This window comes from Phodopus roborovskii, unplaced genomic scaffold, assembly GCF_943737965.1.
Source record: "Phodopus roborovskii unplaced genomic scaffold, PHOROB, whole genome shotgun sequence".
In the NCBI taxonomy this organism is placed as follows: Eukaryota; Metazoa; Chordata; class Mammalia; order Rodentia; family Cricetidae; genus Phodopus; species Phodopus roborovskii.
The window spans coordinates 19318484-19331208 of NW_026126459.1; the positions used below are offsets into that span (position 1 = coordinate 19318484).

The window sequence follows — 12725 nt, forward strand, 5'->3', positions numbered from 1 at the left end:
TACCCTAAGATGCAGGGGTACTGTTTCCTGGTCATTTTCTGAAGAGTAATTTGCACTCTTTTAGTGCATATTCGTGGTTATATTGCTTCGTTAATATTGATCTCAATGTTTTTTTTTTTTTCTTCACGTGAGAACACTAAAAGTGAGTATAGGTCAATGTACGGTGCTCCCCAGCACACCAGGGGTGTTGGGATGGAATCCAGCATCTGAGAGGGAAAAGGGAAAAAGAGGAAGTACATGAAAGAGTAAAATACACGGTAGAGTTGGCCTCATTGAGCAATGCTGGCCCATATAATAGGAATGGGCTCAGGAAGCAAGTGTTCCACCAGTGAACTGCAGAGAAATGAATTTTCACCAGCGTCCTTGATAGCAGCTCTTCACAGGGGTGACCCAAGGGCCCTGCAGTTCTAATTGCTTCCCTGCGTTTTTGGAGCCAACTCCCGCTGTATCTGCGCTCCAGAGTCCTTGAGTTTTCAGGGAGACATTCCTTCACTCTCCAAGCCTAGCGGAGTCTTCATATTTCCCCTTTCATTTCTTTGTTCTTCCTGGTACTGTGGTTTCCCACATCGGCCTATTGAAGAGTTTACACGTAGCCATGACGTGTTCGGCCTAGTGCCTGGCTTTGAGGTCTGATTTGCATCGCCAGCACCCGCTGCACCCCATGATTACTCATTGCGATTGCTCCCTCAGAAGGGGACAGCAGGCTCTCCATACACACGTGTCATCTGCCGCACAATCATCTGGCAGGTTCTGTCTTCTTGCCATTCTGCAGAACCGTTTAAAAGCCTTTGCGAACCCTCGGAGCCGGCCCGCGTCTGCAGCTGCAGCGCGTCCCGCAGGCGTAGTCTGGCGAACCCAGCCCCCCCCCCCCCCACTTCCTCCTGGGAGCCCCGAAGCCGGGGCGGTTAGATCTGGGGCGGGAGTGGCGGCGGCGTTTCTCTGGGCATGCTCAGTCTCTGGCCATTCGGCTAAGGAAGCAGAGCGCGGGCGGAGTGCAGCAAGCTGCGCCGACAGGGCTGAGCGGAGCTTGCGGCCCGAGCCGAGCTGAGCCGAGAAGCGCCGAGCGGAGCCGAGCGCCAGTCTAGGGGAGACATGCAGATGATGAGTAGGAACGTTCTTCTGAACATGGAGCTGGAAGATGATGACGATGAGGATGGAGACATCGGTGAGTGCCCGGGGCCGGAGCATGGGGATCCGGGGCGGACGCCTCTGCGCGGAAGCCGTGCCTCAGAAGCAACTTGGGTTTTTTCCTGCTCTCGCTCCGGACGGTGTTGCGGGATCCCTGATCCCAGGTCCTCGACCCACCTGATCTGGTGCCGCGGAGGCCGCTGGCTGCGCCGCATGCCGGTCCCGCCCACAGCCCCGCACCGGCCCGCAGAGACACAAACAAAAGGGCTGGAGCAGCAGGCGCGGGGCAGGGACCCTGGGCGACGCCGGGAGGAGGACGGTGGCCCATTTCCACCAGGCCTCCTGCTTGTCAAACAGTTTCTTCGCACGGCCTCCAAACACTTTACAAAGTAAATTTAGGAATTGGGTGTGGCTTTTCCTTCCTTTCAGATTTTACCCACAAATCATTTAAATCACAGGAATTTGATGACACTCCGGTCTAGGCCAAACTTGGGGGCACATGCCAGGACTTAGCCTCGACCTTTCGTTCTGACAGAGCGATCTGTCAGATACTCATCTTTCTGGAGAGAGAGCAAACAGTATTCCTTTTTAAAGAGGAGAGGAAAGTGTGCACAGGTTGACCTCCTTGACGCCCCAGGCTGTAAAGCCCAAGTTTCTGATTTACCAGACTTGTGCAAATTAAGGCTCTGCACCTGGCTTCTGCCAGGCAGAAGATGTAGGATGCCACTGTTTAGTGGGATTGAACAGTAAGTGATCATTACATAAAAATACCACCCCTGGGAGCAACAGTTAAAAAGTTACACTCAAGTTAGCACCATCAGTTTCTTAGGAAAATATTCATGTCTGTCATAGTGAGGTACTCAAGCGAGAATCAAGCCAGAATAGAAGTTGACATAAGCAAGGGGCTCAGTGTATATAGTTGGCACCATCAGATTTTAATTTAGAAAGGAAATTAATTTGGGCTAGCCTCTGTTTCATGATTAGGTTCCATGATTAGGCATTGTAGCCTCAGAGCTGGCTTTGCTTTTAGTGACCGATGTAATTCAGGTTTGTTCCATGAAGTAAAACAGCAGATACAGTTAATTACCTCTGCCTTTTCTCACCGTGCCCTTCAGTATTTAGATTGATACTTTAGTGTAGATAGCTACAACTGATTTTGCCAGGCAACAAATGTTTAAGCAGGTTCTGGCTATTTTTGGTAGTCCTTTTATTCAATTACAATTTTAATGTGGAGTACACTGACTTTTGCATCAGAAAATGCTTTACCATGCCCAAGAGTGTTATATCCTATAAATGATAGTGATAGAAAGATAAGCCTTCTTGGAGGTTACTGAAGTACACTAACAGTGGTTTACAGGCTATATCAAAACAATTCTGATTTCCAGCTGTGGGAGAGGAGACACTGGTGGAATGAAGATTGTAACTGTAACCTCTTCCTCAAATCTCTGTAGTGTTAAAGCTCTTGATTGATGTTTCTTCACTATTCCTTACTCTTCTAATAGTTGTATAATAGTTTAAAGCATACTCAGTATTGGCATTTTCTGTTGAATTTCTCTTAGTTTTATAATTCAGAGCAGGAAAATTACTTTGACATGAGGTGTTTCACCTACATGTGTGAAGTTAAACCTACTGGAGGACTGGGCTATAGAGCTTTATAAACAATTAATTCAGGTTGTTCTTGAAGCTGTTAGGTACTTGGGTGCCAGGTTGGCCTCCTTATGCAGAATGAACCCACACTGAAAATTGAAAATGGTGAACTACCCATGGTCTTTCTCATTGACTTATGTCATGGCCACCAGAAATTACGCCTAAAAGGCGTGCTGATGAATGAACCTTTGGGCAAATCTTGTACTCACAGTTTCACCAACCAGCCACAGAAATCCTGTCTTGGCAGCAGTTGCAGGAGTGCCCTAGTGGAGACAGTTACAACTGCAAGCGTCTGGTGCTGCAGAGAACTGTCCTTGGCAGCTTTGTCTCCCTCCACATGCCTCCTCACCTCCAATTAGTCAGTGAGTTAACTGGGCATCATTTCTTCTTGATTTAAAACGTGCTAGGAATAGGACAGATGAGATAGATCAGTGGGTAAAGGTATCTGCCACCAAGCTGAGGACCTGAGTTCAACCCTCAGGACCCACATGGTGGAAGGAGAGAATATACAGAATATACTTTCATATGTTCTGTGACCTTCATTGGTACATTGGCACTCAGCCCCACCCCGAAACCCCTTAAAAAGTGATAGCCCTAGCTTTCATGGCAGAATGTAGAAGCCCACGATTAATATATTTCCTTAGAGCTTCTCACTCTTCAAATAGTTTGAATATTAGGTTTTTTTTTTAATTTTTTTTAAAGTTTTATCTTCTTGCATTATTCAATGTTCAAACTCTGCCAAGAGAAAGTTCTTCTAGACATTGGAGCTATGAGGAAGAACTCAGGGTTCAGATGGATTGATTTGATACAGATAGTTGATTGGTAGGTTGGACTTCCTAGTTAGGTTAAATGGTACGAGTTGAAAGCTTTACGTTTACCATCTATCTGTTTCTGTTAGTTGACTCTATGATTTCTCATCCCGATTGTCATGCCATTTGGGAAGTGAATAGAGGCCGTGTGAGGTGATAGTCCGGCCATGCCTCTTGAGACTTTGTTCTCATTCATTGCCAGTCTTAGACTCATCTGCCCATGTGAACTCTAGTCCTTTGGTCCATTCCATGTTTAATCATCCCCAGATCTAGGCTTATTTTGCTATGCCTCATCAGCATTAGTTGAGCAGCCCTTCTGTGCTAAGTGCAGAAGGGTGTGTATTTAGACCAGGACAAGATGTGCCCCTTTCACAGGATGGGGTCCCTTGAAACAGGACACTTGTAGAGGGTGGCGGCCTTTATTGAAGTATATGCAAAACTGTGTGAGGGAGCTGTGCAGAAGCAGTGATGAAGCTGTGGGGAGTCTGGCTCATGCAGGTTTCTAGGGCACAGACACCAGGGTGAGAGGGCATGGAGGAAGAGGAAGGACCATCCTGTGAAGAATTTCTCCATGCAGGTTAAAGATCTTGATTCACCTGTAACTTGGGAGCCCCAGAAAGGTGTCATGGAAGATCAGAACTCCATGCTGGGAAGCTGAGTAGGAGAGAGATGGTTCTGTAACCCTTCCCAGGATTTCGGTTTAGAAGTGGCTGTAGTGATCCAAAGATTAAGGAATATGTCCTGGAGCTCACAGAACCCTAAGCACCCAATTCTAGCTATTGCACCTAGTGTAACTGCCCTCTTGAGTTGTGTGATGGGAAGGATGGGCAGCGTGGGTGGGGTGCTGGTGTCTATTAAAGTCCTAATTTTCTTGGCTGCTTTGGTTCAGACCATTGCTTTCAAACTCACTTCCTCTCTTTCTCAGTGACTCTTCCTCCTTACAAGCCTGTTACAAACTCCTGCAGATAAGCTGATAAGACCATCCTTCAGGCACCTCTCGTGCAGTCTCCTGTCCCTGACTCTTGCTTCTGTGCACTTAGTCTTCATCCTGGCTTTGTCTTTGTGTTTCATTATCTTTGTGTTTACTATAATTGAAGTGTAAATTTCTTAGTGCTGGGTGGAGTTCACTTAAGTCTTGTAGAGATTTTATAAACTATCAAATGTATCTGGTCATACAGATTTTTAAAATCAGGTTCTTTCTCATCCTCTTCTTTTCAATAAATGTTTATTTAAATTAAAACAATATTATTTTAAATGCCAATTGAAGTTCCCTCTCCTTCCCATCCTCCAATGCCCCCCCACAAATCCCCCAACCCACCCTCCAATCTACTCCCTAGGGAGGGTGATGCCTCCCATGAGGGATCATCAAAGTCTGACACATCTCACCCTCTTCTACAATATAAATTAACTTTGAGTTTTAAGGTTTTTGGGATTAAGTAGGTGTGTGTGTGTATGTACATAAATATTTTCTTATTACTTATATATCTGTGTACATATATGTACTTACACAGTCTTTTACAGCTACGCTGCCTTTGGATTCAGTATGTAGCTAAGGTTGGCTCTGAATGCCCAATGCTCCTGCCTCTGTCTCATGAGTGTTGAGATTACAGACATGAGCTACTACACAATGACTCACTCTTGAAATGATTTAACATAATGCTTAGTGGTTTTATGGCTCTGTAGAATTATCTTCTTTGTTATCTTACAAACACATACACTCAGTTACTCTGCTTCGTTGCACTCCATATTGCAGTAATCAATTACTAGAGCTGTAACCAAGGGGTGTGTCAGGCGAAGTCCTGGTAAGGCGGAAATGGTACCAAGGAGAAAGTATGTAACCTTGTTGATCTAGCTGTAGAGAGGTGTGAGCGGCTGAGTGAGCTGGGGAGGGATGAGAATATAGATGATGGGGAAAGGATTCCTAAAGGCACAATGGTTTAACCTCCTCTGGGGTGTGTGTGTGTGTGTGTGCATATATGCATTTTCTTTAACAAAAAGATGAGAGTTTAAAACAGGAATCAAAGACAATTTCTTCTTTTAGTCTAGTGTTCCACACCTAGTTCCATCCACATTCTAACTTTTAAGTCAAATAATAGCTTTCTATAAGTTCCCCTAGTCTCTCTACTCTTTGGCAACCTACTGTTCCCCTCGTGACAAGAGAGCTCTAAGAGCTCTGAAAGAGTTTGTGTGAGGGTGGGGTTGTCAACAGTGGCATATGTTGCTGGTTCCTCACACCCCCCCCTTTGGAAGCCAAGGAATTTAGATCAAACACTCCTACAGACATTTCTATTAGAGAGATGGTTTTAATTCTGACATTTGTGGGAGATAATGCAGTATTAAGAATTGTATAGTACTATGTAAGATACAGGATGGTATTGGACGCTGAAGGTGGTATTTGTAATAGGCTAGATTGAAATGAGTGTGTTTTAGTTAAAGTTGCCCTGTAGCTACCACTTTGTTGCCTGTTAACAGTACATTGTGACCAAAAGCTGTAGTCCCACTGGGGAGGGTGCTTAATGTTACTCATCAAGATGCTTTTCACATAGTAGGTGCCTAGCACAGCTTTTGTTACAGAGCTGATTTAGGTTTTCACGCCATATGGTTTATGCTGCCTGTCCACTTTAGAAACAGTGCATTACAATCCTGGGATGGAGTGAAAACAGCCTAGCATTAGAACAAAGAAATATGTCTAATTACTTTCAACCAAAAAAATGTGGACTTCTGGACTGACTCATAAATTTCAGGACCAAGTGTGTGGGAATTTAAGGTAGCCAATTGATTTTGTCACACTCGTAGAACCCCGGGCCTCATGCACACGAAAACAAGTGCTCCACCATTGAGCCACTCCTGGCCCTTGTCATGATTCCTATGATTCCTTTTTGCTTTTGCTTAGTTTTGTCTTTTCAGCCTTGCAGCTAAAATTAATTGGCATCCATCCTGAGAAACAGCCAGTTTGAGGAACATACGATGGATATGTCAATGGTAGAAGCTTTTAGATATGGGCAAAGAGCAATGCAGATATCATTCAGTCCCAGGATATGGTGGAAGAGGCAGAGATGCATTGAAGGGTTAATGACAGCTCTCCCTCTCTCTGCATTTATGGGTGCCCTGGCTACACTTCTGAATACAACTGACAGATTGTGCTATAGGAAGTTATTCAGCAGCTAAAAACACAAATGAAAATACGTTCTTTGGTGGAGTTCAGATATTGCTTTATATTCAATACTTTTATTTTAGGATGTCAGAATTCTACAACTTGACACATTATTTTAAAATACAAATACTTAAGATGTGGGGAGGTATTGATCTTTTAAAGTCTTTTTTTCCCCCCTGTAGTATTTCTTTTAACTTTGATAGAACTTTACCCTTGGGCCAAAGTCATATAAATAGATGTTCTTTTACAAAGGACAATCATGCAAAAGTTTGTTTTGTGGAAACCAAGATCCTGTTTGCATAATTGAAATTTTATGATCTTTCCAGACACAACAGCTAGATGTTTGAAAAAATAATATGTGTCCTAGCTTTGCACACTCAAAATGATGGCTGATTTTTTTCTTTCTTGTGGCATCAGCATATAAACATGATCTTAAACATTTTGTTTTTTTTTTTTTTGAGAAAAATCATTAAAAAGAAAAAAAAAGTTTTATTTTAAACACAATCCGAAATGTTTTTAAGGTATTACCCTCATTTTCATAATGATTTGAAATAGTTGCATTCATTTGACTCATTTCATCTCTTTCTGTTACTTATGATACAGGTCCTGTATATGTCAGTGGTGTAAGACACAATTTATTACTTCTGAAAATAAAAGCCAGAATTTCCCAGTAATATGGAAATAAATGGGTGTAAGATTAGTGGTTTTAGATGCCACTTAAGGAAGAACAAAAGTGAGTTTTTAGGAGCTTCTTGCTTTCTTTGGGGCAAAGGCAATTCTTATAGAGAGTAGAAAGAAATTTTATGGAAGAAAAGGGAGCCCATAAAGATAGTGCTGTCCTCCTTGCTGAGTAGGAAGGAGGGAAATAGTCTGACATCTGAATTTGCATTTGCGTCAGCTAGCACCTGGTGGTATTCATCTAGAGCCTGTCACCCAAGGCCAGTTTCTCACCTACCAAAGCCTATCTCTTCAGCCCTAAGAGGTTGATAGGAGGATGTAGGCTGATATTGTTAGACCTGAGAAGAGGCTGCACACACGTGCACACTCAGTTAAACACTTGCTTTTCAGTAATCAGTACGGGGAAGAGGACACACACACACACACACACACACACACACACACGCAAACACACGTGCACATGCACTCACACACCTGTTCTTCATCAATCAGTAAGTACCATGCTCTCTCTTATTTATTCATCCTTTATCAGAACCTATGCATCAGGCACCGTGCTGCTCAGCAAGGCTATAGTCTCTAGTCACAATGTTACCCTTATAGTAAATTCTTTTCTTAAGAAGGCAGTAATGGGAACTGCTCCTCTTAACCTCTGACACCACTAGACTGTTTCCTCTGAACTACAGCTGCCTGTTTCTGTTGTATCTTATTATATACCCAGGAGCTTTGTGATTGGCTGAGGGTAGTCACAACAGTGGCTATTCTGCAGCCCTATGTGTTTAAAGGTAAGAGTTAAGTAATAATACCCAACAGTTTCTGTAGAGATAATTATTGTGGCTTTTTTTTTTTTTCTCTATAGTCTCACAGGCTGATAATGTTTTCCAAACACCAAGAGTCATTTCTACAGTAATTCTTCTTAGGGAACCTTAGGTAAAGGCTGTAGGAGTTAATGCATCGTGGGCTCCCTAATACTTGGCTGGTGAAATGTGGGGATTATAGTCTCTGTAGCACATATCATCCCACAGTTTTTGATGAAGTGTGTGTATACCTACATCGTAAGTGAGGAAGGAGACATTCAAGTAGGTAACTGTGGTAGTCTGAATGAAAATGGTCGTCAAAGGTTCACAGGCACTGTTAGAAGGTACGGTCTTCTGGAGTAGATGTGGCTGCATTGTAGGAAGTGTGTCACTTGAGGAGGGCTTTGAGGTTTCCAGAGCTCAAGCCAGGCCCAGTGGCTCACTCTCTCTTTCTGTTGTCTGTGGATCTGTATGTAGAACTCCGTCTCCAGTACCATGTCTGCCTGTACGCTGCCATGCTTCCCACCATTATGATAGTGGGTTCATAAACCTCTGAACCTGTAAGCCAGCCCAAATTTAATGTTTTCTTTTATAAAAGTAGCCATGGTCTTCATGTCTCTTCTCAGCAATAAAACCCTAACTAAGACAGCTATTAGCTTTCATTATAAATTAGCTCTTGGAACATGACGAAAGAAGGAGCAGAATCACATTCACAATCCTAGGGAGGGCAACCTGTCAGAAACCTCCTGAAAGGAGGGATGGGTAGATTGGTATTTAAAACACTTAAACTTTCACTCCCTCAACCTTGGAGTCTCCTACCACTGTGTCGGCAGAGAGCACCCATTTCACTCTCCTTGTCTCTGAATGTCTGGCTAAATTCAAGGTTGTCTGGGTCTTGATCTCCTCAGCTCTACTTTCCTTTCTGTAGGGACTTCCAGGACTATAGGGTTGCCTTGGGACTTGATATGGATCTGGAGGGAAGGAGAAACCAGGCCGTGTACTGGAGGAGTCCTCTCCTCCCTTCCAAATCCTGAGAAGTGTGGATCAGGTCAGCCAAGTATCTGAAGCTGGGGATGAAGCCCTGAGTTAGCATGCAGGGACTGACTCTGTAGATGGGGGGGGTGAGAGTTAGCATGCAGGGACTGACTCTGTAGATGGGGGGGTGAGAGTTAGCATGCAGGGACTGACTCTGTAGATGGGGGGTGAGAGTTAGCATGCATGGACTGACTCTGTAGATGAGGGGGAAGGAGAGTTAGCATGCAGGGACTGACTCTGTAGATGGGGGGGCATGAGAGTTAGCATGCATGGACTGACTCTGTAGATGGGGGGCATGAGAGTTAGCATGCAGGGACTGACTCTGTAGATGGGGGGGTGAGAGTTAGCATGCAGGGACTGACTCTGTAGATGGGGGGCATGAGAGTTAGCATGCAGGGACTGACTCTGTAGATGGGAGGATGAGAGTTAGCATGCAGGGACTGACTCTGTAGATGGGGGGCATGAGAGTTAGCATGCAGGGACTGACTCTGTAGATGGGGGGGGTGAGAGTTAGCATGCAGGGACTGACTGTAGATGGGGGGTGAGAGTTAGCATGCAGGGACTGACTCTGTAGATGGGGAGGAGAGTTAGCATGCAGGGACTGACTCTGTAGATGGGGGGTGAGAGTTAGCATGCAGGGACTGACTCTGTAGATGGGGGGTGAGAGTTAGCATGCAGGGACTGACTCTGTAGATGGGAGGATGAGAGTTAGCATGCAGGGACTGACTCTGTAGATGAGGGGGGAGGAGAGTTAGCATGCAGGGACTGACTCTGTAGATGGGGGGAGGAGAGTTAGCATGCAGGGACTGACTCTGTAGATGGGGGGGAGTTAGCATGAATGGACTGACTCTGTAGATAGGGAGGAAATGATGACTCTCCCCTGTGTTGAAAGATTATTTCTGCCTTCTGTTAGTGACAGCATCACTTTTATTTGGCCAGTTGGCCAGTGGTGTGGACTGGTGTCCTGCCATGCTTTGGCTAGCTATGTTACAGACTGGTAGCCCTGTGTTGACCTGGGGTCTGTACTTTGGCTGCCTGTGATTTGGAAGTAGTTCCTAGGTTGTTGGGTTTTTTTTTTTTTTTTTTTTTTTTTCATCTCATGTCAGCTGCTTGGACTCTCAGTTATTCATCACGTAAGTCTTCATACTTCTTCAGATGTCTTAGTCTGGCTCCACACAGAGACGGAGCGCATGCAAGCTCACAACCTGGTGCAGATATATACCACCTTGAGTGATGAACATGATCTTCCTCTGTAAAATAGGGCTAACATTAGAACACAGGACACGCAGGGTGTGGGAATAGCGAATGAGTGATACCATGTAAAACTTTCACGTACTTTGTGGGATGCCTGCTGAACTGAGGATTCCACAATTGTAAACTGATACTGCTAATGGCTAAGTCTGAACCCGGGATTGCCTCTTGGTAGTTCTGTAGAACTTTCGCCTTTTCCCCAAGCCAGTGATTTCTACTTTCACATCCTACATCCCATTGTCACTTTGTAGTTTTCATTTTTTACATTACTATCTTGAGGACTGTGGCCCTAGTGGGCACCATGGCGCTTAATGCATAGTTTCTGCTGAATAAATAAGACAAAGAGCTGAAATATGGCTGGAAAGCTAGGCCTTTTGGATAGTGACTGGTGCTGGGCATGGTAGTTACAGGATTAATACATACAACAGTGGATGGTTCTTGGCCCACAAGCTAGTCAGTCCTAGTCATTCAAGAACAATATGAAGAAATGTAAGTGACTGGGGTGTTTAAAAGCAGGTAAAGTTTTACAATAGTAGATACGTTTCATTACAGGATGGTATCACCTTGATACAATTTTAGTCAGGAAGATAAGAGGATATAGTGTAAAGGACCATTACAATAGGTGGTACTTTGATAGCCTTTATTCTAAAAAATGTATAAGAAATGAGACCATAAATAAGTATAAAATGTATTTTGATCATACTTACCCCTCCAAGTTCCTCTGGAACCACCTAATATGTCCCCTTTCAACTCATGTTCTCTTTCCATGAGCCTCCTTACCCCCACTATTAATTAACCTACTGAATCTAATTAGTGCTACCTGAATAGATATGGTACTAGGCCATTCACCAGAGTATGGTCAACCTATCAGTCACCACACCCCCAAAGAAAAATAAAGTTTCCTTCCTCTAGCTTGGGCCTTGGGAGCCCCTCCCCATCCATGCTAGAATTTTGGCTGATTTGATCCTTTGGTCTTATGCAGGTAACTGTAAGTTCATGCTGTAATGACTGTGTCATTTACAACCTTTTCCCCCCACTTCCGCTCCTCCGGGCTATATTCTTTCCGTGCATTCTTCCTCTATGCTCACTAAGCCTCAGGTGGGGCCTTTGATGTAGATATTCTGTCTAGGGTTGAGTACTACAGTCACTTGTTCTCAGCACTTGGACCAGTCATGAGTCTGCATTGGTTCTTGCCACTGCAAAAAAGCCGTCTGATCAAGGCTGAGAGCATCACAGGCGTACAGAGGAGCTGCCAGCACAGCTGTATCAGGTTGCAAGGTGAAGTTCTATGTTTTCTTTTTACTTATTCTAATAGTAGATTAATTTAAAAGGAAAAATTCCAGAATGTTTAATTGCCCATGAGACTTAAAATTTTCTGTTCATTGGGTAATGTTAAAAAGCTTGAAAGTTAAACAAAACCAAAGACACAAATAAGGGCATGACAGATAAAGTGAACATACTGTGTATTATTGCCCTTGTGGTTTTAATTCTTTTGAATTTAGTGATACCAAAAGTGAAAGCTCTACATCATGTGCAGGCTAGGTATATCATTTTGTGTCCTGAGAAGGTGGGGGACAATTTGGTCTGTATCCAGTTGTTGGAGCTGGACTGCAGCCACCCTTCCAGAAGCACTGGCTGAAGAAAGCTAATGCATTACATCCCCTTGGGGTGAGGGAGAGAAAAGTGGAAGGAAGAGGGGAGTAGAGTTTAAGGCTGTTTGCTTTACATTTACGCCTTTAGTAGAAGCAACTTCCAGTGGAAGCCTGATTCCATCCTTCAGTCAGAGGGCTTGTGTGTAGTCCAGCCTCTGCCACGCGGGCCTCTCATGTTTCCTGCCTCCACTTAAATGTAAATAGTGTTTAGTGACCATTGGGTACAGGAGTGTATAACAGGCTCATTAAATTGAAGCCTAAAATCACAGAGAAGATGCAAACACTTGCAGACAAGCCTTTCATCATGCTTAGGGTAAGCAAACACCAAAGGCTTTTCAGCAATAGGGTAATCATGGTTTTCCTGGGCGTTACAGCGGCCTAAGCTGTGGCTTCTGGCTCATTTCATACTTCGTGTACTTATTTTGAGGAGGTTGCATCATAGATAGTGCTGACTAACTTATTTGACTAGAAAAGTTTCTTTGGATTCTGACTGGGTTGCTAGTAGTGATTTTTGTTTGCAAGTCAGACCTGATATAAATATATATGGTCTCACCTTTCTTTCTGTATTCATTTGGTA

General features: G+C 44.0%; 1 protein-coding gene across 1 annotated transcript in view; it reads left to right on the top strand.

Annotated features, from left to right (window-relative positions):
* The first annotated feature begins 942 nt into the window (after nt 1–942).
* Ano6 (anoctamin 6) overlaps nt 943–12725 on the top strand; it is a 173474-nt gene continuing 161691 nt past the window's right edge. Inside the window, exon 1 of the mRNA XM_051189739.1 lies at nt 943–1165. Within this exon, the coding sequence (XP_051045696.1) occupies nt 1093–1165 (73 nt within the window). The 5' untranslated portion in view covers nt 943–1092. The remainder of the gene's footprint in view (nt 1166–12725) is intronic.